At 36.7% G+C, this 27,577-nt stretch overlaps 1 protein-coding gene across 1 annotated transcript in view; it reads right to left on the bottom strand.

The window, feature by feature from the left end:
* arid5b (AT-rich interaction domain 5B) overlaps positions 1 to 20,162 on the bottom strand; it is a 111,625-nt gene extending 91,463 nt beyond the window's left edge. Inside the window, exons 1-3 of the mRNA XM_015378207.1 lie at positions 20,082 to 20,162; positions 19,494 to 19,748; positions 4,041 to 4,275 (exon numbers count right to left, since the gene is read on the bottom strand). Of these exons, the coding sequence (XP_015233693.1) occupies positions 4,041 to 4,275; positions 19,494 to 19,748; positions 20,082 to 20,102 (511 nt within the window). The 5' untranslated portion in view covers positions 20,103 to 20,162. The remainder of the gene's footprint in view (positions 1 to 4,040; positions 4,276 to 19,493; positions 19,749 to 20,081) is intronic.
* Positions 20,163 to 27,577: the final 7,415 nt, after the last annotated feature.

Below are 27,577 nucleotides of genomic sequence, written 5' to 3'. Positions count from 1 at the left end.
ACACCAACAAACTATATCATAAGATCAGGCTCTCATCTGCTCAGCCACACAGTATACAACCAGAAACCAATTTCAGCAGGCAGCATTGAAAAAAAAAAAAAAAAAAGCAGAGAAGAAAAAGAAAAAAGAATCAGGCCAGTCCTCTGGGGAGAGATAGAAGGGCAGAATGTAAACTTCCCTGGCAAACTATCCCGGGTGGATTGAGCTGTAAAAAGGAGCTCACTACAGGACAAGATAAACTGAGAGGACAGTTTGCATTACCTGATTAAGTGAATTACATTACAGATTACGCAAGGAATGCAAAATACAATACAGCACACTCAGTGCTCTTATGGAACAAAGTTATCTTTGAGTTCTTGGACTGGAATTTGCTGGCTGCTTATAAAGGTTATTGAATTAGAATATAATGAAATGAAGTGTACTTTATTTTATCTGATTATCTACCAGTACATAATCTGGACGGAAGTGGTACTTTTTCCAGCTTTACAGATATTCTCAAGTTAGATTCTCATTTATCACATTTTAATCAAAGATTTAAATGGAAATGGAATTTCTTTCCTTCCACGAAGTTCACTTTGAGTGATATTTCTGCTTTAAACTGGATTTGGCTTGTAATTCCACCCCACATAAAACACATTGCTTGCATTTTGCTATCTTTAACATGGCAGTTTATAAATACATTTAAAGTTTCAAACTCCAACCAATTGCTTAGATTTTATTTCACTGAAAAATTTAGTTTTTTTATTATTAATTAATAGATAAAACACTTTTCCTGGAAAAGATAATGTACAGCATAATTGATATCAGCAGCATAACTAAACAAAAATATGTCAGTAGACGACAAATAAATTACTACTGGCAGCCCAAACTACGCGTAAAAGTTAAGGTGAAGATACAAGTACGATGTCTCTTCAAACCATACACATTTAAAAAGACAAGGTTCCTGCAAAGGATCAGTCTGCTACTTGAATGAGCAATTAGCAGCACCATGATTTCACACCCTGAAAATGAAAAAAAAAACAACTTTAACATTTATACACCTTATCCCCAGAGAAAAATAAAAAAAATGTCAAAATATTGTTTTGTTTTTTTTCCTATAAACTAAACTCCCACAACCCTATAAGAACACAGATGGTGCAAAACCCCCAAAATTTCTCTAGTTGTTTGTTTTTTCTTCTTTTTTTTTGTGGGTTGGAAGCTAAGAAGTGGTAGATGGCCCAGATTTCCTCCTCCGAGCTCTTGCCACAGGTTTCTGTTCTGGGTCATTATTATTCTACTCAAAAAAGTCTTAAAGCCATAAACTTAAAAACAAGGTAACAAGGGCCTTTGGAAGAGAGCCACAAGCCCACAGCATGACAGATCCATCACCGTACTTATTAAAATACATTGCTCCACTTTAATTCCATCAAGATTTTAGTTAATTTAGCATTCAGGTTTGTGATGGTGGCACTCACTTCATAACCGAGTATGTAGTCTAATTCCTAAATACTATGCTCAACATCAAAAAGTAAAGGATAAATAAAACTGGAAAGATTTAAATAAAACCACTACTGTTTACTTTAACACAGAATAAAAACGATTAAATGTAGGATTTTTATTTAAAAATGTCAGTGTGAGACGATGCTACCACAGTAAAGAAAGGAATCTACTATAAGCCTTTAAACAGTTGCCAATGAATTTGTCACTGTATGTATTTTAAGAAACAAAGATTACCTCAGGTACACCACTGAAACCATTCACACACCCAGAGCTGCAATTTGAGTTATGACACCAACTATTTCCACACCTCAGAGGCTTTGGGGAGCTGTGAATAGAGCAAGACTGCAGTGAAGGTCACTCTAATTAAATATTTGAAAAAGCCATTCTTTTCTGAAGACAACACACAGCAGAGCTTTGTTTATTTAACAAACCATCATTCCTTCATGTGCTGAGAGAAAAAAATAAAATAAACAGCTTTTATGTTATATGTTAAAAAGAATGTAAAAGAAGGTATTTCAATCACAATGGCAAAAAGCCAGGAAACGTATAACACATTGGGAAAAGTAAATAACAAAACACTATTTCCCTTAATAACAATGGCACACTTTATTGCTGTTTAGCACACAATGGCTTTCTGTGCAGTTTGTGGTTTATCTGCAGTATCCTGTTATGGGGAACAATCCAATTCTTCTTACGTAGCTACACATCAGCCCAAGAATAACAATCAGCAAATGCATCACTCAAGAAATACAGCCACTTCAGGCTAAAGCAAGAAGAAAAAGAAAGAGAGAGAGAAAGGAGCCATCATAAAAATCAGTTTATAGAATGAGCCAAAGTATTACACAGAATTAGACATTCAGCAACAAGATGCTTTAAGGCTATGTTTCTATCTGATCTGCTCCTGCTGCAGCATGAATATTTCATCTCTGAAATCAGCAGCATTGCAGTGGCATATTTCATATTTCTATGCAAAACACAGCGCGTAGAATAATGCTCGTTTGCTTTGATGAATAAGTGATCCGCTTCCCCAAAACTCTCCAGCACTCCTCTCGTATTGTTACACTGTCAACAAACGGCGCGCGCCGAAGATGCAGCAAGCAAACAAACAAATGAGTGCACACAATCCATTGTCTGTGCATCGCACATGTACATCTGCTGCTATCAAACGGTGTGTAAGTGTGTATGTCTCAAGTGCCCCTGCCAGAATCTATGGCCCGTTCTGCTGAGTGGGCAGAATCTCTGGCGGAGTGTCCCATCGGAGTGACAAGTGCATTTAGAAACAGCCTGATGGAGTCATTAGTGGCAGTGCTGCTCATTAGCAACATAGGCGCACATGCACAAACACCGCATACTCACACACACAAAGCAACCATAGTGTTATCATCAAGTTATTGCACCCACAATGGTTTAATCTATATAATCTAGCCGCACATTTATAGAGAGCCAAGATATGGAACATAATACCGCTTAAAAAGCAAGCTGACAAATCTACTTATGAAAGCAAGCAATCATAAACACACACAGAGACACACACAGACGAGCAGATTCACGTTGTATTGATTCCTAGAATAACAACAAAGCATTCATTATTGATTGTCTTGTCGTTTATGCGTATGAGATTCATGCAGGGTTCAGTAATCAAGGGCATTACAGCATCACCCAGAAGCACATAATGGCTTTTCTTTGTGGAGCAGAAAACGTTAGACAAGTCATCAATAAATCAACATTTGCTACAGAATACCTCAAACATTTTAAACATTTAAGAATAGTATGTTCGAGAAAAACAATGAACTAAAATAAAAATATGAGACAAACTCTCTGTGGCTTCACAATAAATAGTGATCAAGATAGCATTAACTCGTTTGATAAATTATGTTACAACATCTTGGTTAACATAAGGCATTACATCACAGCCACATGAGAGAGAGAGAGAGGCCAAGAGCTTCAAAGAGAACATAATGTTCCTTCTGATTATTAAACTCAAATGCTAGAGTTTCCTATTTGCATTGGATGAGTCATTTTCAGCTTTATGGTGCGACTGATTCATAGCTTAAACTACACTGAGAGCCCAAGAGTCAAGAATCAAGCGTTAACAAGTACTTAATGGCACAGTGTATGTGATGAATACACCAGGCAACCATTCAGATGCACACAGCAGTGATCCTCTAATCTGCTTTGCTGCACAGATGATTATCACACCTGGACTGATGGTATCACAGGAGCTTTAAACTACAGTTTGATGCAGCTATTTTAATAAATATGGTTGCTATGTTTTTTCCAGTAGGGAAACCAAAGTTGTTTGACTGTATGCAATAATAATATGTTGGTAAACAGCCTGCTGCTATTAGTGTAATTCACAGCTCATTATAACAGAAGCTTCAGCTACAAACTGATGAATTACTGCATTCAAGACGGCACTTGTTAAACCAAGCAAAGAGCAATAAACAAGATGTGATTTATGGAGAGAAAAGGAAACAAACACGTAAACAATATAACAGCACAGGGATGAAGGGAATGATGCAGCATGCTTCTGGGAATGACTGGAAGCTGCTGGTGCTTACCTAGATTTGCTCGCTCCCTCTGGACGTCTTTGAAGTTGAGGCCGCTGGTCAGGGTGCTCTCCCTGTAGCGGTGGAGGGCCTCGCGTCTTCCGTTGGTCCCCAGCTCGCGAAGCACAGAGGGCTTCAGAGGCTCCACCTTCAGACCGTTGGCCCATCCCGAGAAATCCGGTACCGTCCACTTCACCAGGTCCTGAAGCCGCACAATTACCTTCTCGGACACAGCGATCACCTCGTGCTGAAAGAGTTAGAGGTCGAGCTGTTAGTTCAGAAGGCATACATGTATGTTTTCACATTTCTACATTAAGATGTCTTCTGCCTAAATGTAATACGGAAAGTTAGCAAATCTGAGATTAAACCTTAATTTATAGCACCCTGGTAAAGATGTGGGGAAAAAAAGTTTAAAAGAAATCCACCTTTTGTTGCACTAGGATACTCTGCTACTAAAATATCTAACCTAATAAAATGCTATTTAACAAACTGTTCGGAATGCAGAAAGCATAAAAATACTCAACTATGTACGTTGATCCTCAGTTGTTACAAAATAATGCTAGTTTCTCATCTAAATCTGCCTTCATATATAATTAGAGCTTTGATCAAACAGCTTTAGATCTTGAAAACTTTGTAAATCTAGGCAGGGTGTTCAGTCAGGCAAAGGATAGGCCAGTGCAATTAATCCCTAAATCTCACTTTGACTGACTGCTCAGGATGAAAGTCTCAATTATGTCCATTTGAGGCTATCTACGTGTCAAACATCTATTTGGAAGAAAAGCAAGAAGTCTTTTCTGTTCCATGATCACAAATGTTTCTTTGCAGGTCTGAGAAATAGAACCAGGACATTAGCTGGTCCCATTTGGTTTGGAAGTAACACCATGTGTTTAGCTTGAAATGAGGGATGATTATGCAGCAAAGTGCTTAATGCTGCTTAAATGCTAAGTACGGTAAAGGGAGTGTGATGCTGTGGGATTTTTGACCACATTGTTTCACAGTATGCATATCACGGAGGCATGGCTAACAAACTCCAAACATACTGTACCTCCATAATAACCAACATTTCATAGCATGAAAATATTTCCCTTATTAAGGTAGTCAAATCCAATTACTCCTTTTCCCAGCTGATGAAGTTATTAACTACGTTTTTTTATAGTGATGCATTTTAAAGTGTAAGTACTCATCCGTAATGTGATTCGGATGTCTTAATGCTGCATCATATGATATTCACTTAGAGTGATTAAGCTTCGGGCTTTAAGGTAGTAATAATTAGGGTCAAGAGTTGGGTAAAACTAGATATGGAATCAGGACATCATCACTGAATGAAAGACGACAAACGGACCGTTGTTATTTATCAACTAAATTAGCATGAGCAACGAGCAGCAGCGTGGCGGGCTGTGGATGCACATTAGCGTAAGTAAATTACAGCGGCATGAATATGGATGATGCGGATGATTGCTGAATTGGATTGACGTCGGGGAGTTAAATCAATGTCAATGAGGACGTCGCTGTGTTGAGACTTTCTGATTAACATTTAGAAAAGTTGGACTGCTGATCTCGAGACATAGCATGTTTTTTTTTTGTTTTTTTTACTCAGGCTTAATACGCCCCCAGAGTTTAGAGGAAAATTATTAGAGAAGAAATGTTATGAATAGAAAGCAATATTAAGTCCAAATAGAGTCTCTAATACCGGGTAGAACTTGAAAATAGGTAGAAATGTGTCTAGCAGGCACTGAGAAATGACTTAAAGCTTAGTGCTTTAGTCAGTTTAGTTGGCTTACTAAATAGGATTTGCTCTCTCTTCACTGTGTGGGTTTAACTTCCTTTTTTTTCCTGAGGTTGATTCAGCTCCTTTTAATAACTCTCCAACTTGAACAACTTCAAGACCAGCGGAGTGGGGAGGCAGCAAAGACTCTTAAATGTGTTTCCATTTGAAGGGGCTAATGGCTAAAGTGCTTGTTACCAACAGAATGGAGTGGTTTTGCTCTAAGACGGCTATTACAGAAACAGGGAAATCTGGAGGACAGATGTCTGAAAAAGGCCGAAACACACGGAGCTAGGTCTCTGATGTTTACCTTGGTTATCTCCAATTTACCAGGCATCTGTCTGGCTTTGTGCATTTCCCCTCAAAGAGCTTGTGTACAGCTGACATTAAAATAACACTCATTATGTTATATTTATGTGTGTAAGTAGAGGGTGTGCACTCAATAAAGCTGCAATTAAGCAGTCTTCTGTAATCAAAAAGAACAACTCTGCTGTAAATTCTACATCCTTTAAGTCCTCAGATGTTTGGATCTATTTTTTTTCTGCTTCGGTTCCTTGTTTTGATTAAAACATTTCTGTTTTGTGTGTTTTTTTTTCTTCCCTCCTCAACAATACTCTAAAAACAAACACATGTCTTCTCAGCGTTTCATATTCTCTCTGAGTGCTCTGTCTATACAATTACCCATATTCAGTTCTCACATCAACTCCAACTACAGGCATATCAAATCCCAACCAGTTGGAGACAGTATTTCCTTATAAAGCAAAAGCCTGCAAGGGATAGCTTGATATAGCTGTGCCTCCCTCACTAAGTAAAAACATCAAACATGGGTTTTTGGTCGTCTTATAATGAGCTGTCTTCAGCTGTCAAGCGGTGGCGGGTGGTTGTAACCGGCTTTCCGTGCAGTAAAAAACTGACTGTCGAAAAAAGCAGGCCGTTTAAATAATGCAGAACAACAGTAAATAGCATTCAGCCTGCAGCCAAAAGAGCCACATTGCTCTGTTTCTCCACAAAATTTATCCACTGTAGTTTGATGCAATCTGTTGAAGGCGCATAAAGAAAGCAAATGTTTCAGCCGAGTCTATTTAAAGCAGAGATAATAGAGCGAGTGAGCTGTAACATAAAACCCTGACAAGGAAGGGAAAAAAAATAGGTGATTGCTTTTATATTAATCCGCTGAAAGATGCGGTGATTTGCTAGCGTGTCAACAGATCCTGTTTGGGGACTTGTTTGGCTTAAGAGCAAAAAAACACAACAGGTGAATACAATTCAGCAGCTGTCAACACAGTCCCCAATATAATCAGTTATATGAAGTAAGCTGCTGCATTGAAAAAAGCAGCCCCCATATAACAATTCCTTCCTTTTTTTGTTTTCTACTTTACCAGCCAAACTCAAACTAGTTACAGCCTGGGAGCTGGGAATAGGAAGATGATGAATGATTTGTGGCTTGGATAAGACATGAGATGTGGTTGAGAAATATGTAAATAGTGGAGAATTAAGAAATTTCTCTGCGCAGTTTCTGAGAACAAGTCCAAGTTGATTATTGAGAAAGAATTGCAATAACATCATTGCACCAACCTGCAATGCCACTGCATGAACAAAACAAAACACTGTTCTGGTTCTCCAACTAGATGATTTGTATTATATAATCACCACCATTTTATTTTGGTTGGAAGTGCAAGAGATGACTAAACAACTTGTCAAAGTCAAAATGCTTTAAATTTGTAAAGAGTGAAGCTAAGAGATGAGATATATAAATACTTATATTTCAAAGAATTTCATTAGTGTCTTTTCAGATCTTTACATTTATTGTCTCACATCAACCTAACAAAAAGTACACTAAAAAAAAAATCCCTGCAGGTTAAAATTAGCAGAGTTTGGGTTATTTTCTTAACAGTCCTGGGACAGACCTGAACTGCTCCAGGCTTCAGCTGATTACACATGTTTGGGTAATGAGTTTGACTCAGGATACAGGGTTATATTACTAACCCAGAAACAACTGTCCTTCTGAGGGGGGAGCTATAGCTTTAAATTTACTGCTGCCCATCCAACATAACTAGCAGTCCTGTAAACACAATTCTGCATTTAAAGGATCATAAAATAACATAAATATCACCTCCTAATCCATTAAAAAATATATAAAAATGTCCAAATTTAGTATAAAAACCATAGCTATGGTATACTGATTTAAGTTATGGTGAAAGTGAGGGAATGCTAAACCAAGCTCGCACTAAACATTAGCAAATAATAGGCTAATGTCTTAAGAAGGGTATTTGGTTCTAATGTCAAAACCTACTCACATCATTATGAGGCATTACTGTATTATTTTGAATGAATCTAAAATGCTCAATCAGTTTACATTTAAATCTAAAGTAAAAGTAGAAGTTTTTTTTTTGAGTTTTCACAGCACTAGTGGCTCCTTTTTTCGTTTGGGTTTTTTTTGACAGTAGACAGTAGTAGTTTATTTTTTTGACTAAGGCCTCCATACATGGGTCATGCGGGCTAACCACTGCATCACCAAAGCACGAACTAAAGTTAAAATTTGTGAAGAGTGACAAAGATCCTTACGTCTCCTCCTTTTTAACACATTCTTTATTTCACCCCAGACAAAGACATCTTTCTCTATTGTAGTTATGTGGCTATTATGAGGTAAAATGAGGAATGCTAAATACTTACTTACAAAGTTGCAATATTATAAAAGGTTGAAAATAAATAAAGCATGCAACTTAAAAACATACATTAAAATGTTAATATGAGGTGTAAGGTTGAGCCTGAGCCCCCCTGTGTATAATTTGTACACTTGCAAAAAATAAAAAATTGTGAATGAACCCTAATAAGATAAACTGGATCATTGTTCTTGACCCAATGTTTGAAATTTCTCATTTCTGTCCCAGCAGTGTACACCCTGCTCTGGGTTAAGGAAATAATAGAGACTTAAATAGGTTGAAGAATAATCATCAACAACTTCAGGATAATGACACCAATTCCTCTAAATTTAGCAGCTGACTAAATATCTCAGCTTTTGATGTCCTGTAATGTGTCCAAGATGAATCATTCCAGCAGTATTTCAGCAAACACTGCAGGGGTCTGCGTCTCACTACTTGGATACCAGGCTTCAAAACGGCGGTTTACAAACTACCGGCCATGCCCCCTATGTAAATGCCGCCGTCCGCACTGTGCTGTCATTTCGAGTTAGGCAGCTAGTAGTTAAGCAAAGTGGCGTCCGTTTACACAGCCAGCGGGGCTATTTGATAATATAGGTCAGAGGCCTGCAACCTAACATTCAAGAGGTGACACTACACATCAGCAACGCAACAAACACATGGGTGTCAATTCACACATCAACAGGATTCCTACACTAACAGAGTCTAAATATATGACTGTTTTCCAGTAACTTTGCCTCCAGTGCCAAGATAAACAGATACACTGATTTAAAGCTGCCTAGAGTTTATTGTTGTATTAAAATACAACCAGCTGAATGTAACATCATGTATGCAGACTATCAATACCTCAACCTTACTGGAGCTGCATGATATGCATTAGGAATGATGGTACATAGACTTAAGACAATAAGGTCCTAAACAAAGCAACATCATCTAAATACAACTAGATAAATCCTTCTTCCTTTTTTTAAGCAGAGCTGTGCACCAATTAGCATGACCAAAAGAAGCCATATCTTTTCAGGAGAACTTTTATCTTGATTATTCTCTTTTTCACACCCTAAACATGCAGTGGGACAGATTTTTTTTTAAGTCTATATATATATATATTGTTTTTATTTTAAGGAATCAGTTTTATTTAGATTAATCAAGATAACCCTTAAGCAGTTCAGATAAATTATATTTTTAATAGGGCTGAAACAATTAATTGGATTAATCTGATTAATCGATTAAATTGTGAACTAATTTAGTAATCGATTAATAATTAATAGTCAACTGGAATATAGAGATTCTAAAACATGCCTTTAGCTGACATTTAGAGCAGCAAATATACCAGGATTGTAAAAAAAAATATAAAAGTGTTTTGCATTTAAGATAAAAATAAAAAAAAAACTCATAAAAATTGTATCTGTCAATATGCTCTATCCAGAAGTAAACAAGTGGAAAAGGTGGTTTAATTTCATAAAAAAGTCTTCTTTAAATAATCTTTGGCTATCCGATTATTAATCAGAAAAATAATCAATAGATTAATCAATTTGCAAAATAATTATTGTCTGCCGCCCTAATTTTTTATTATGAATTATTGAGTTTAGGCTCCTAAAAATACTGTGAAATAGCCCTTTAATCTGTTGCCAATCTGAGTTTAGATCAACTCAATTATTAACCCATCATAATGCCTATCCATGTTCCTCTCAAACAAAAAAAGTAGAAAAACAACTAAAAATAACTTACCCTTAATTGACAACTACTGCCCTTCAAAGCACGGTCCTATGAGTGGTGAGCTATAGCGTCAATATCAAAAACCATGGCTGGCTGAGTGTTTGTACAGTAGCATGTCTGAAGTTAATAGGCTCGGACAGGTCTGTCTATGTAGGGACACTTTATCGATTATCTTTGTTTCTCTCCCATCTCATGTTTAACAAAGAAAACCTGAAGTCTCCTGTCCTAAACATCAACACAAGTTATACTGGGTTCTTCTACTGCTGCCTCACTAAACCCGCAGCAGACTTAAAAGCAGGAACTGGTGTGTAGTTTGTGGTATTTCATATAAATACAGCCAGAATGTCATTTTGGAAAGCCAGGACTTTGATGATCCTTGTTGTACATGGAGAATATTCATAATTCATAACATATTTCTTGAAGAGATCTTTACAAAAGTTAATTAGTAAAAAATTTAAATAATGTAGCTGTAGTACAGATAGCTTATCTCAATGCTAATTATTGAATGCAAAGACTTTGTTTTTTTGGAAGTCAAAGGGAGCTGAAGCTCAGTGGGTGGGTTGTCTTTCTATACCGTGGCCACATACACACACTGCAAAGGTTTTAGGCTGCAGCCTCCGAGAGGTCAGCGCAGGAATTCCTAAGGCCATAGGAGATTAGTAATTGAGTAATGGACATGGTGACATGGGCGATGTGGACGGAGCAGGATAAGCACTGTGAATGAAGGAGGGAAGAGAAAAAGAAGCTATGAAACACAATATGAGTTCATTATCTGTCTCTCCTCTCCGTGGCTGACCTTGGCTGCAGTGTCCCAAAACAAACCTATCCAGGATTTTTTTTTTAAAGAGTCTCTAGGAGGTTTGCCAGGGACAATCAAATCAGAATATATGTTGTTGAGACTCCTCTCAGATTCCAAGGAGTTCAAGGTGCACAATTTAAAGAGGTGGGAATGATTCTACACCATGACAAACTGCTTAATTTGTGCAGTTTATTCATATATGCATAAAAGTTGCTGCATATCGACGAACCACTGCTGGACTCATCTTTTATTCACTGATTCCATTAAGAGATTGCTGCTACACAAGCCGCGGTGATATACACACTTAGCATTCTTTAGCAGCATTAGAAACGACCAGAAACAGAGAGATAAGAGATTTCAAAGCCATCCTGAAAGTGGGTGAGGCATTCATCATGTAAGGTGACACCGCGGCAAAAAGCTGTGTCAGCCCCGCTCGAATCACTGCAGCCTTATATGCTCCATTTCAGCAAGATGCAATGAAAATAAAGGGAGAGGCTCTGAATGCATAATGCTTCGCCCAAGGAAGTGAAGAATTAAAAATGTTGACTGGATTACCGAGAAGGGGCTTCCCATCTGTGGCTGCATCAGAAGTTATAATAAAGATCTACTGTAGCTGTAGGCACTGGAGTCATGCATCAAGGCAAATGTTTGCCTGTTCAAGTGGTTAGTGAATGACAAAGTGGAACAAACCGAGCTTAGGAACGCCAAAAGTCTCCAGTGTGTCGTCAAACATGCAAGGCTAGAAACATGTTATTACTTACACAGCAAAATGCAACAAGAAAAAAGAAATTCAAATCTTAATGTTTGTAGGGCAGATTTTTTTTATGGCCTTTGAAGTCTCTGCTATTACGTTTTAAAGGTTTTAAATTACACTATTCAAAATAGCTGGTAATAATTTACATGCTATTTCAGCAATGGTGAGGAATTCACTGGAGGGCAGTGTGCAGAGTTAATGACTTGTTCTGCAGCAGGAGGAGGCATGCACCCGCACATGCACAGTTAAAAAAAAACAAATTTAAAATACCCCCCACCTTTCACTTCTACTTTATGAAATTCCTGCCATTGTTATCTGAATGGGGAGATTTGTTTTAATGCAGAGACCAGACGGAGTAACAAGGTCTGTAAAAATCCAACATATCACATTTACACTCCGGCCATTCTGCAGAACGACCTCATTTATCAAAATGCTGCATATCAAAACCACTTATACCTAACTCAACAGTATTCCAGATGCCTCAAATTATTTGTTCAGTGTTTTGTCCCTTAGGAAAAAAAACAAAATCAAAGAAGCAGCAAATGAATACAATCTAATTTCCCTACAAGCTGGCTTTGCCAGCACCAGAACACATGCATGGACTCCTGCCATGTGCTGAAGAAATGGCTCTGGATGCATGCCAAAGTGTTTTCCACAGCAATCAATACCGGGCCTACTGCTGCAGTACCCCTGCCTGTCAGTGTGCCTGTGTCTATGTGCCAAAGTCTTGTCAGCTACAGGGACAGAACAGAGGAGAGGAGAGGTCAGATGAAATCAGAGGTGGTGATAATAGCGCATTAATATAACATGATCCAGGAATATTCTCCACTGATGCACACTTCCCATTAAGAGGGCGGCCCTCTTTCTATGCTGCATATGCAGCAAAAGTAGGATGTGCTGTAAAAAGATAAGAATAAGCAATTATGAGAGCCTGAAGGAGGAGTGTACAATAAGTGGGTGTTGTGTGTCGGTGAGCTGCTATCTACAACAGCTCTGTCCAAAAACAGAAATCTGTGTATTACAGCCAGGCAGGCAGAGGAGAGGAGAGAAGAGGGGGGACATTTGGTGTGAGAAGAAAAATTGTGTCACTCAGTGAGCTTTAAAACACATGTGACTGCTTAGTCAGTGGCAGTTTGCAGGCAAGCAAATAGAGCAAAGGGCCCCAACAGAGGGTTTGTCATAATGGGTGAGCAACCCGACACAAAGCCTGTTTAAAGACCAAGCTGGCCTCAACTGGTGGTGGTAAACACTGCTTGTCAGCCCGAAACGCAGTGAAAAGTAGAGCCTCCTCTGCACATGGACCTAATAATTAACTTGGTATAAATAGATTCATAAATTCACTCCTGTTCTGTTTATCATTTAATCAGCAAAACACATGCATTGGGAGTTTGCATGCATTCCCTCAAATCATTATTTTTATTTCCAGCCCAAAGCTGACTGGTTGTTGTATAAAAAAGGGCTAGCTACGTTTTAAAAGGAATTGACCTTTCAACCCTTTTGACAGAAGAAAAACAAGCACAGTAGGTCATGGGTTGGTTCCTCCCGTCACTGCACAGCACAGCAAAAAGAAAAAAAAAACTACAAACAAGCTGCTGGAGAGGTTACAGGCAAACAAATACCTGAGAAATAATCAGGAAATTACATCATACCTCCAAGCTCCAAAGTACAAGTGAATCAGTAATCCACTTCCAGAAAGTTTAATAAAAGGCTTAAACAAGTTTTTTTTTTTTTTGGGAATGTGGAGGTTATTGTTTTCATCTCAAGCTTGAGATGAAAGCAGGGTACAACCAGGTGATTACGCTCCACATTCAGACACTTTTAAACTGTGTGAAAATATTCAAATCAAATCCAACCTGATCTATTGAATATACACCATAAACTAAAATTATAGCAGCTTTTAGACTTTATCTCACGAGACAATATGTTCTCATTTAGCACCTAAACCCTGTGAAAACACTACATTTCCTGAGAAATGGAAGTTATCATGTTCATATCTGTATGACTCACCAGGACAAATTAAGCTGCTGCCTTTTAGTCAGTTACAGATTTACAGTATTGCTGCACAGCCGTGAATCTATCATCACCAAGGGAAAACAGGTAATGTAAGGTTTATAAAGAAAGCATCTGTAATGTTTACTTTTGTCAAGTGTGGAATTTAACACTTGTTCTCTATTTTTATAATATACAGTGCATACTGTATATATTACATACACACACACACACATATATATATATATATATATATATATATATATATATATATATACATATATATATGTGTGTATGTGTGTGTGTAGTTTTTGGATTATGAATTACATCTGCAGCTCCTGTATAGCTGACTCATGCGGTGCAGATTGGTGTGTTATGGGGCAAAGTCAGCGAGAATCTGAATGGGCTCACTGAAGGTCATAAACTGACTCAAAGCTGTCAGGCTGATTTCCACTGCTGTAATATACAGTAAGTAGTTTGATTTACTTAGAGAAAAATTAGCCCTTTAATTGAGGACAGGCTACATAGCACTTATAGCATTTCATCCTCCAAATTACACAGTCTGAACTGTGAAACTTCAAAGGAACATTATGTATTTAAGACGTCTGTACTAAAATTCACAATCCACACAGGAGAAATGATTTGATTCAAGTTGAAATTATGTCTCTTTTATTGGCTTTATAACATTTAGAGGGGATTGAAGTTTGTTTTTTTTAATTAAGCAAATTAGTTAAGTATTATGCTTGGTAATATATGTGTATTATTGGTTAAGGACTATAAAAACATCATTTAAAAAGTTTGAGTTGGAATAAAAAGGAACATTAGCTTTTCCAACAGTAACTTAGTAATAGCGCTAATGTCAAAAATTAGTCTATTAGCAAAATGAGCTTTTTTAACCCAGGGGCAGTTCTTGATAATTAACACTATTTTAATGAAAGTAAGGCATAAGTTGTTAAAAAAACAAATAAAAAAGTTGACCCCTTTTACAGAGATATTTTAAGCCATAATTGGTTTACCAACAATGTTAATTAAAGCAGGACCTTCTTAGCTGTAGCTGTCTGGGATACAAACCAATACAAAAGAATATTTGGGTGATATAGTTTGCTAATATTTTATTGAAAAATTAAAGCCTTGAATATTTCGCAACAGCAAAAGTGTTAAAATATGACATTTTTAACAAGTTTTATTTCTGATCTCTGCAGCCATCAGTGCTGATGAATGGGATAGAGTATTCAAAGTTTGTTACAATATCAGTGACTTTTCATGTCTTAATAGTTTAACAACATTGCTTAAACGTACTACAGTAAAAAAAAGGCTTTTGATATTGTTGCCAATCAATGGCACATTGTTTGCATAAATTTAAGAAGACGTATTATTATGACAGTAACATTTTATGACTTAGGTAGTAAAGCTGCTCATACATCATTAAATTGACTGGAATCTGTTGAGTCCATGGCACATTTTAGCTTGTGGAAAAATGAAAATATTTACGTGTTAACCTTGGAAAACATAAGTATCGTCAAGGATTTAAGACCGAATCACAATAAAATAGTAGATTCCTATTGGTCAAGATGCTAGTGCCACAGTGGAATCAGCAGAGATGTCTGCTGTGATAGGTTGGAACCTCTGCAGTACATTTTCACAATATTAGAAAGTTATACGGTGGTGATATTATTCTTCCATATTGCAGGGACAATATCAGTTACAATAAATCCACATTTTCCTCACTCCTCTCTTTGTCATCTGTCATTGGATGGCTTCCAACATTCTGTGACATTTGCTATCTTTGGCTCTATCATTTGTGCCAGGTGTGGGTTTCTAGACTCTATCCAACAGAATGAATATATTATTGGCCTGCAAGGTGTGAATTCCTTGCATTTGTTTATACACAGCAAGTATATTTCATTTCAAACAGCTATTAGTCATGATGACATTGCACACACTAATGTGACACATTACTAATATACTCTACTATAAGCTCTTTATCATATTATTATTATATGTGCATTTGTTTTTTGTTTGTAATATATGAATATATGCTTGTATTCTGAACTGAGAAATTACACATACACAATGCTAACCTGTGCAGGAACTGACTGTGCAAATACTTTGTTATCCAAATGTATTAATAAACCATAACTGACAAATAAAGTTTGACATCATGCCAAATAATGTAGTTAAAAAAAATAACTAGTTAATAACGAATCAATTATGTGTGGGGATCGAGTTTTAGCTGTTAAATTGATTTGTCCAACTGAAATGCATTCATAACAATCTAACTTTATTATGTATTTATAAACTGCCTATCTTTATCATTTAACACTTTTACAGTGTGCTTTATCAGTGTAAAATCGATAATCAGTGCAAGAAATTTGCTTTGTTTCCTTTTAAATCAGCATGTCTACTGTATGTGCTTTTACCACATGTGGCAAATGTGGGTGACTTAATTTAGCAGAGCAGACCCTGTGTTATTGAATATATTATATTTTCCACATATAGTCAATGGACTGGAATGAGAGTATTTTGCAATGCAAATAAGTCTATGGGAATGAAGGGGTGGAGCCGACATGTCTTGCGCAAGTGTGGTCTTTAGGACAGGCAATGCATGCACTCAGGGTAATTACTAAATAATTGCAGTGTGTTAAATACTAACGCCAGGGGGGTTTCAGGAGAAGATCCCCCTCCTCAAAGGAAGAATTCACAGAGATGATAGCTTGTCTAAGCTGCTGGCCATAAATAGCCACCTTTCTCATGAAAGGGAAATGTGATAACTGCTCTTATTACTCAAGAGGAAAGAATGTAAGTAAACCATCAGCGGAAGAGTCAAGTACAAACACGGCTTTGTCCGCCCCTATAAACAATATAACAGCAACAGAGAGTAATCTCCACGCAGCCGCAAAGTGATCAAAAGCAAGTAAGCAGCAATTAAAGTGTTGCTGTCATTATATCCGAGAGAAAAAAAAACACACATATTGTTTGTTCCACGGCTCATAATCTGGGAACGCTGATTAAACAAACTTTTGGAACAGCACCAATGGTGTCACAATTTGTATACAAGTTTTTTTTAAATGTTAACAGCTCAAAGACACATGGAGAAATAAAAAAAAGTGACTTTCTAATGAATTGTTAGGCTCATTGTTTTGACAGAATGATCGTTATCATTACAAATGATGTTGGCAATAACTAGTGTGTAATTTTAGAAAAAAAAAAAAGTAAGAAAATCTTTTAGAACCTACTTCAAGGTATAGAGGACAATCTTTTATTTCTGAACGGATCAACAAAATAAGGGCTCCTCCTAATTGTCAATAATTCTGGTCATATGTTTACGTAAGGCAGCCTACATGCTCAACCCTTTAGCTATCTGTTCTGTGCATGTGCACTTTCAGGCATATATATGTTTGGTGAGCTACGGTTTCGGACAGTCATTCAAGCTCACCTTTCTCACCGCAGCTCTTTGAAAATGGCCGAGGGTCGTAAGAGAAAAAGTGTCTACGAAGTGTATGAGAAGAAAAGAAAGGCCTCAGAAGAGGCAGATATATCCCAGAATGCTTTATGCGGAGAGCGCTCCTCGCAAAGCATTATGGGATTTGCTGTCACAGCGGCCCGCGACTAATAATAAAGATGCCGCAGGGATTGCGCAGTGGAGGAGGAGTTATGTGACCAACGGGAAGCAAAAAGCAGTGAGCATCTCTCCGAATGGTAAGTTAACGTATTTCACTATAAATTCCCCTCTCTGTGTAGTGATTTAGGGCGGACGTATGAGCCATGAGAAAAGCAACTTTTAAAAGAGCGTGCACGAGGAGAAATAGGCTCATGCATGCATGAAGTGGAGAGAGTGGGTCTTTTTTTTTTTTAATCGTGAAAATCCTCCACGATACCTTAAACAAGGTGGACAGCACATCATTTTGAAACAACCAAAGCCAAGATGGTTGATTTAGCTTTAAGTAGCTCAATTGGTTAGCATGGAATGACGCTGGGATTAGTGGAATATAATTCATATTAATTTTCAATGGCGTGCAGGTGGCGCAGTGGTTAGTGCGCATGACCCATGTACGGAGGCCTTAACGGCTGGTTATACTCCCCGCAGAGCTTGATGCAGACGTTTTAGATTTAAGTTGTTCCGACAATGGAGAGATATGAGGGCGAAAAAGAGCAGGGATCCAGGTGCAAAAAGAGTCCCAGCATTCTTGCACACCTCGCTCTTCTAGCTGGTCCAACTTCAGGAGTCGTTTTCCGCAATTGCGGTCATAAAAAAAAAAACAAGCCGGCCTCCTTTCTGCGGCGCTGTCTGCGTTCATCTACAATTTGGGAAAGGTGCAGCAGAGAGTCTGCGGAGGGGGCGGGGCCCTTTTTTTGTTCACTGCGACACCTACGCAGACGACCTAGTTTCGAAGTATAAATCAGCCTTTAGTCCTCGATGCGGCCGACCCGGGTTTGAATCCGACCTGTGGTCATTTGCCGCATGTCTCTTCCCTTCTCTCATGCCCTCTTTCCTGTCAGCCTACTGTCAACCGTAAAAACTCAAGAAAAAAAAAAAAAATATATATATATATATATATATATATATATATATTTTATTTTTTTTTAAAGTGGATTTTCTTCCGAACACTTAAATATTTCAAAGCACAAATCAAAAACATTTCATAATAAACATAAGATGACTGAACCTCCATATTCAATATTGTGTAATCAAACTGTTATTGCAGGATTTGTCGCCAACATAAACAAACTAAAGCTGTTAAAATTCAATACATTTATGAAATAATATTAGATTAAATACAAAATACTTCCAATACCTACTGTATACCATGAACCGAAAAAAGTCCAGAATTACTTTATACAAAAAATATTTATATTACATATCTAAATTTTGTATTGACCTACACTTCTTAATATGTGCTGCAGTTGAACTGTGTTTCTTAAATAACTCTAAATCTCTGTATGCATACCTCAGCCGTTCTGATTTAATCAGCTATGAGAAACATTTTGAGTATCTTTGGATTTGTTTGGGTTTACAGTGTTACCACACACCCCCACCAATAAATTCCTTTTTATAGTGTAATGCCATTGAGCGTAACCGGATCACAGGCGCCACATATGGCCATAGTCAATCATAACCATTGCATGTCTGCGCCAACAAACAGCGAGGCAGGCGCGGCTGAGAGAAATGTGAGCCGACAATATCATTGTTTGAGGACAGAAATGTTCACTAGGGAACATTATGCAAAGCAAAGAGGGTATATAGTTAAGACGTGTCAGCACTGGCTCGGCTCGCCTCTGGCACCCTTTTTATGACTTTCAACATCAAGCAGCGTTAATAAATATCGTACGGATCTGCATCTGATCCCATCATGCATTCATTACTACAGCGTTTCGCAATTTCCGCTTTGAATGTCAGCATATCTGACATGCTTTTAACCAGAAATGAAAATGACAGACAGGCAGGAACAGGATTGTTGCATTATTTTTTCTTTTTTTTTTTTTTTTTAACCCTCCCCACACACACACTCACAGCATTTTTGTTTCTCTCTTTTTTATTATGACACCATTAACCCCACGGAGCGCAGCTCTTATTGCGCGCAGCTGGACAAGTGCGCATTCAGCATGTTGACACCACAATAGACAAACAAGGCTGGACTCTACAAGTATAAAGAGCAAATTCCGCTATAAGTCGGTTTTTCTTCACCAATTGATACATCAATGTCATAATAATAAAAATAAAAAAACTGTAAACAAATGTAGAAATTCCTCGAAATAAGCGAAGCGATTCAGACACTCCTACCTCTCCATGAGCGACGGATCGTCCCTGGGGAGTATCCTCGGGTAGGAAATAAAGTTTGGAGCTGGATAAAAGTTGCTTGCTTGTTCTTTCCTCCCACAGAAGCTGCAGCTCCGCTATGCATATAGGATCCTCGGGTTTGCATCTGACGAAGAAAAAGTCCCCAAGAGCGAGGATTCTGGCTTTGCCATCCCGGCTAAATTTAAAGGCTTTATAGAATATATATGGTCCATGTAAACCGCAAGACGAGCCCACCCACTGTGGAAAGAAATCAAAAATAAAAATTATTAATAAAAAAAATATATATATATATATAGGACTATATATTAAAGAAATGAAAAAAAAAATAAAAAAATAAAAAATTAAAATTTTTATCTTTACGCACTGTAAATATATTACATCCACCTCTTGTTTTTTGCGCACAATCACAACAATGAAAACTGTTTAACATGTTCAGCATAAACATTTAATTGAACGCGTCGAAGTTTCGCGCGTGTTTTATAAAATAATTATGATTAAAAGAAGGGCATTTATTGATTAAAGCAAGCAAAGGGAAATTGGAATAAATGGACGCATGAAAACAAACGTTACCTTCAGTGAGTTCGGCTCCATCTCGACGTTATGAATTGATTAAACTCTACACGCTCTCCAAACTTGCTGGCTTGAATGGATTGTCGAAGGTCCTGGAAGGGGCGTAGCTATATGGAGTTTCAAACATGATATTTTAAGCGTGCAGGATGTGTGAAAAATGCGTGTCGGTGTTGAAAATGTTTTTTGTTTCTTTTGGTTTAATTAGATGTAAAAATTTAGTAAAATTATATTTTTTTTTGCTATTTTTTTAAACATTTACGCGCCACTCCGCAAAATATTTCAATATATTTAATAAATGTTAAACGATTTTTAATTATTCGCTACATATTTTTATAATTGTAAATATATAACACGTAATGCTGCTTTATTTGTGGCGATTTGTGGCTTTTATGGGCTTTTAATCCGCGTTTGCAGCTTTTATGGTGTCCTATCTCTTCCAGGACTTTCGTAAAAGACGTCCAATATGAAAGCACATTTCTCACAGTAATGACACTGAGGCGCTCGCTGTGGATGCCTTCAAGAAACAATGTTACATGAAAGTTAACAGGGCTATCAAATGATTCCTCAAAAGGAAAACCGGGAGGAGATTCGCTTTGGCTTTGACCGCGATTAAGACCTGGAAGATCTATTGTAATGATTAAAAAAAAGATAAAATTTTAATGTTTATTTATTTTTGTGATGAGTACAAAAAGAAAAAAATGTCCGAAAGAGAAAGCAAAGGTGTCATGGGACAGAAATCACGATGCGCACACATAAATCATTTAAAACTGACCTTGTGACGAAAACGTGGGGTTTGAATGCATTTGACACGGTTAAATAGCCTGCAATTACATGATCAAAGCCTCCAATAAAACAATAATGTATATTTATATATGTTTTCAAACATACACACTTGTAGTTATGAAATAACTCAACGATTAAACATATATAGCCTATATATACCTACATTGGTTATCTTCTTTATGGAGAGTCACTCAAACGTAATGGATTTTATTTATTTCTATTGTTCTCCGCTGGCTCTATGTGTGCGCTGCATTTTATCAAAGGGTGACTGGGATTATTCAAACTGGAAGCAGTACCAATTCACTCCACAGCGCGTCGCTGTTTCACCAACTTCTGCACCCTTTGGCCTGCGTTTATCCAGAACTCTGATCACAGAGCCTGCAACAGCGACACAGGTCTACTTCTGACACAAGCTATTTCAAGCACACTATTACGCAATGCGCCTTTTTTCTCGCCCTGAAATAAGGGCCAGAGCATCAGTGAAGCCACAGAAGGGAGGGCTGAGAGGACAGTGCCCATTCCTTTAAATAAACACTATGATATTTATAATTTGTTTTTTTATAAACAAGGCTTTAGAGGCAGAGAGGACAAATTTTGTTCATATTGTAGATGTTATACTTCATGTTTTGTGTTATATAACTCCTGACTCTGCACCCTATGTCCATGTATGTCTGTCTACATTAGAAATGACAATATAATTCTAACTGATAAAAGAAAAAACTATTTGCAAAAACTATATAAGAACAGATAAATAAAAACTATATAACATTATAAAATCTTCTATGTAAAAGAAAAAAATATATGTTAGAAGTAAGAATTTACAAAACAAACAAGATGAAAAACTTGTTTGCCTTGAACTAATGCTTTGTATGCATTGTTTTCAGTCCAAGTGTTCAAATTTGGCTGCATTAGAGAACACAACACTTTCTTCCATTCTGATATATTTTTATGAAGATAGGTTTTGAGAAGAATTTTTTCTTATTTCTTTAATCAGAATCAGATTTATTGCCCAGTAGGCTTGCACTTAGAAGGAATTCGACTTGGTGTTGAACAGGCTTCTGTAATTTTCTTCATTTTAAGAGCTTATTACTTTAAGATATCTTTCACAACCTCTCATCACATGATAACAGCCTCATGCACCAACCGCAACTCTAGTTACCTATCAACTTAAAACAGTGTATTGTCAAAAAACAATAATTTTTTATTTAAAAACCTAGGTTACAATCTTAGAACACGTAAACAATGAAGAAATTGAGTTTCAGAGTTAGGACAGAAAGTTTTCTAAAGCAACATTTGTTAAAGTCTCTGATGTTTTTTATATACTTGAAGCATAAAGTGACATTATTTTGTCATAATTTCTAATATGCAAGCAGCGACATACAATAAGCAATACAGTCCCACAGTGTCTGTTATAGCTCTCCAAAGCATCCCAACATGAACAGTGCCCACCATCTCCCTCTGCCCAAACTTTTCAAAACCTTCTAGGAAGTGTGCATGCTGGGTATCTATTGTTTCACAACCTGATAAGTGTATTTTTATTCGGCAAAATGACAAATGTTCCTCCTCCTGTTAACTAAATGTCTATCTGATATTAATCTCAGAGGCGTGCAGTGACAGATGAGTCAAGACTAAATATAGTCATTTCCTCTCATTATAGCTTATCTCTCCTCTTCCCGCTGTTCAAGCCAAGCATTATATATTAATACAAAGAAAACAGTTGAGCTAATGCTGTGTGACACCTTGATATTTTCTGTTGCAGCTGAGAGAACTGGGACAGGGCAAAGGTGATTCACGCAGACTTAATGTTTGTCTTGAGGTTGTATCAGTATTGGGATTCCTGCAGTGAATCCAATATAAACCACAGCTCCCAGTGTTATCTTTCCCTGATTTCTCCCACAGCGGCTGAATCAATGGGGTTGCATTGTTAATGGCTGCCAGCCACCATAATGAAGTTGTTGGTTAATCAATGGCCCCAATCCGGCTCTTATCTGCTGGTTGCAAAGTGTTTGAGTGTCAACAGGTAGAACCCAGCACGAGCGAATCATTAAGATGCAGATATTGATGACAGTGATGTCACTCATAGAGATATGGTGATAGAGAATCAAAATGCAAATGTGGGTTGAAAGGGAAACTAATTAAATGCCAATATATTAAGGGCATGGTAGAAATCCATATGGTTGATTTTTGTTCCCTCACATCCAGAACCAAAATGTGAAACTTAAAATAAAGCAATAAGATGGAGGAATGAAGAGGAGGAGACATAGAATGTATTTCCTTTGCAAAGAAAAACTAGACTAAACCAAAGGGGGTTAACACAAAGGTGCCATTCTGAAATGACATATTGAATACAGTCAAAAAGAATCCAATTAAAACAAATTAATAAATGTACCCATAACTATGACTGGTAAGAAGAGCTTGGCATAATATATAGAACAGCGTGTACACATAAAAAATGGAAACCTTGGATCAATAGGCTGCAGCAGATCTAACTACATGGGTGAATCTACAAAGTGACATCCAGATTTCTCAGTGGGACACAGAGAAGCATGAAGGATCAAGATGTGTCCTTTTCCTTCTGCTTTGCAGCAGTAAGATAAAGGATACCTGGTGAGGTGGTAAAGTGCTAACTCACTCTCAACACAGGTGTTAAACAGTCCAACCTAATGAGGCAGCCCCAGCAAGAAACCACAGATGGGAAAAGGAGGGCTGCTGTCACAGTTTCAACCACCTCAATGTCATCATACTTATACCAGACATGGACATCTTTTGAGACTGAAAATAATATTAGTTTTGCAGAAACAATTATATCTTTTATTTAGATTCCTCAACTGCTTAATATTAATATTTATATCCAGGGCTACAGTGTATGGCATACTTTTGTGCTCTTGGTATATCTGATAAATGTGGTCACAGTTCATCTGAATATTGGAACATTTAGCTGCAAGTGGTGACCTTTTTCTTATCTGAAATGTGTGTAATCCTTTTTAATATATAGTGATAAAACCAGACAGCCATAGGGGGTTACATATAGCATATATATGGTAAAACGTTTCTGAATATTTTAATTTTGACCATGCAAAGATACATGGGTTTGACTGCAGGATCTTATTCTCCATCTTTCTTATAGTCAAAGGTGGATAGATGACACAAAAAGTGTGCTCAATATCATTATACTTTTACTCAAGTTAGACTAAAAAGAAGCCATGCGAGAAATTATTCAGGTAAGAGTAAAAGAGTATTTGATAAAAAGGTTACTCAAGTACTGAGTTATTACTTATTCAAAAATGATATAATGATATAATTAATTAAAAATGATATAATAAGACAAAAGAAAATTTAAGTTATTTGCATATTCTGGTATTTTAAGGATTAGAATGAAATAATTAAGACTAGGGCTGCAACAAAAGATTATTTTGCAAATCAATTAATCTGTCAATAATAGACTTTCAGAAATTAAACTAGGTGAAACTAAAACTTTTCCACTTGAGGAGTTCTGGATAGAACATATTGACAGATATGTTTTTTTTTTTATCTTAAATGCAAGATGTTTATATATTTTTTTACAATCTTGGAATAATTACTGCTCTAAGAGGGTTGCTCTGTCAGCTAAAGGCATGTTTTAGAGTAAAGTTAATCATTAATCAATCACTAAATTAGTTGACGATTATTTAAATAATCAATAATACGATTAATTTTTTCAGGTCTAATTAAGACAAATTTATAATGTTATTGATAAAAGCTGATATTAGATACAGTCAGAAGAAACTCTTTTCCAGATCAGTTTTCCTTTTCATATAAATCTTACGAAACCGATTCTCAAACACCTCCACTGACAATATTTATTTCTTGCCGTATATTAGCTAGGACATCAAATGTCGTGATAGGTTCAGCAGATATGAATTAAGCTTGTGCAAAAGAAAAAAAGAATAAAAAAACACTTATTTTGACATGAATATTTACTGTGTCTTTGTCTTCAGCTCAAGTTTAAATAATTCAATAAAGTTACTAACAGAGGATGGAATAACAAAACATTTTACTCAGCTACAAGTAGCAATATTTGACAATACACTGAAGTAAAAGCAGAAATGTTGTGCAAGAAAATGTAACTTAGTAAATCTAAGAACCTTTTCTTACAATGTAGCATTATTTAATCTCTAGCTAAGATTTCTTAGCTACGTACATGTCAAAGAGTCTGTGACAAAATGTGTCGCAATTTATGCAAAATAGAAAATAAAACTACTTAGTTTCATGCTCCCTTATGCAGAAAATGTTCTTACAGTACAGTGGCTCCAATGGCATGGTAGAGCAACTTACATTCTGATAACTCACCTTTTATTTGACCACTCATATATAAGAATTTGCATAACACACCAAACCAAGAGGGTCAGGGTCAGAGGATTAGTATTGAAAACATGTACCTGTTTACATTAGAACCTAATATATTCAGGTCTGCTTGGGTCAGTGCGGTTTCCATTTTGATAGAATTATATCTCAGTGTGGTTAGATGTTTAATTGAAAGGTGGCCCCGCAGGCTGAAGTTATGTGATTTGTAGAGTCATCAACACAACAACAACCTAGACTGCACTCTGTCAGACTCGGAGTAAAAGAGTAGTGCCAGAGACGGCCATGAAGCAACCTGGATATTTACTGGAGACAAAGTGAAGCCATGTGGCATCAAACAAAGAGATACGAGCTAAAGTACATTTGAAAGTATGCAAAATCTACCTAATGCTGATGCTACCTAATAGTAGTTTGCTATATTTTTTTAGTACACAATAAGCAAAGCGTAAACTACTTTAATTGAAGATATTTGTAAACTACAGTATCCTGTGACTAGTGACATCTCCTAACCAATCAGTGAGCGACGGCCTTTTGACATCATGTTTTCAGGGCATATCGGAGGGGACAGAAAATGTGATTCGACCCAGAGAGAACCATTCTAAGTTGGTAATGGTGGAAAACAGTCAATAGAGATAGAAGCGTTATGGCTGCCGAAGCTGATTCAGAAGAATAAAAATGCTTTAACCTAAAGGAATGAGCTATGTTTCTTTACTTTAAAATGTATGTAAAATATATTTTGTAGAAGCCAAAAACATTTAAAAAATCTGGATATTCTGATGGTTTAAATAAATGTCAATGTAATAACAAGAAACACCAACTTTCCCGAATATATTAAGAAAAATAACAAAAGTGCTTCTAAAAGAAATTAATGAAAAACACTCCGAGAGTGAAAAACTTTTTTTTTGGTCCAATTGGTTCATAACCCTAAAGGCATTAATGCTGATACTGGCACTTACTTTTTTTTTTTATTTGTAAACCTAAATATAATTGTTAACAAGGCTTATTAACTTTATAACTTTACTTTTTAACTTTTCAATTAGCTTTTTACCTTTTCTTTTTTACTTAACTTTTTTTCCCAGCTTTATTTACAGTATCATTCAACGGCTCATAGAACTGGTCAAATACAAAAATCAGATGTACAGCAATGAAGCAGCATCTTTGCTGAGTGGCTCCATTTGTAAGGCAAGTGATCAAAAACGGTAACTTGCTCTATAAAGGGTTAAACTGTTAACAAATGTTATGTTGATTCAACCAAACTGGTTTCCAGCAAATGTTTTCTTCACCTCAAAATTATTTCTGTCAGGTTAGGTGATTGTTTAGTAACCAAATGACAACAGTAAATTGCTAAACACAATACACATGGGGAACACACAGATGAACCTATGAGCCGACTGATTGAAAAAAAAAGGTTTTTAATCAATATAGGAAAATGCATGGACCAAGTGAGAGACTGCTAAAGAATGATGCTTGATTGTCTCTAATATAAGCCACCAGTTAGAGTGTATTTAACTGCATCAAGCTTAAATTACATTAAAACTTGCTAATTACACAGTAATGTCTTGATATAGTGTTTTTTGGGTTGGGCTGACCTAAATGTGAGATTTTTATAGCAAGTGAATATTCAACAAATAAAAGCTCATTAGTGAATCTTTAATAACATTTCTTCATTTGATTCAAAAGTCTGATATGTTGCCTGTTTGAAATGATCATTGTGATTTTTACATACCTTAATGTTTCACAACAAGATAATATTACGAGTATATCCTCTATATTACGATAGAAAGAGTGTAAAAAAGACACCTACTCTTTTTCTTTTAGTGAATTAGCCACTAAGAAAAGTGTAGGAGGCATCCTGAAATGCAGCCAGTTATTCAGGGAGATATGGATTTTCTTTTTTCTTTTTTCATATCTGCATGGACAAGCATCTCTTTTTACTAAAGTAAAGGCTCTCAGTGTGATATTTGGAGCCACATTTCTAATTATGCTGCCAAGGGGATTATGAAAATCTACAGATGACTAAAACAAGAAAGATTCTCAGAAATTAGGCCAGTACATCTCCTACTTATTCCACATGCACAATTGCATTACCCAGAGGATATCCATCTATCTTCCATGGAAAGCCCTGCGACATTAAAAATCCATCAAGTAAATTTGTCCAGGGGAGCATATGTCAATAGTAACCTTACACTTGGGTCTCCGTGCCGCTGTAATCACACAACAATGCCCCCCCTCCCATATCTGCAGCATGACTTTGGGAAAGGTAACAGGAGATCTGAGAGATGTCGCATGGCTAATTTTAACCTCACAGACTCATTATAACGTGGTGTTACATTTCTCTCTACTCCATAACAAGCGAGCCAAGAGCACATGCA

Source organism: Cyprinodon variegatus, unplaced genomic scaffold (assembly GCF_000732505.1).
Source record: "Cyprinodon variegatus isolate N-32 unplaced genomic scaffold, C_variegatus-1.0 Scaffold166, whole genome shotgun sequence".
Taxonomy (NCBI): domain Eukaryota; kingdom Metazoa; phylum Chordata; class Actinopteri; order Cyprinodontiformes; family Cyprinodontidae; genus Cyprinodon; species Cyprinodon variegatus.
The sequence above is the reverse complement of the archived record's forward strand: the minus strand, read 5'-3'. Positions and strand labels throughout refer to the sequence as shown.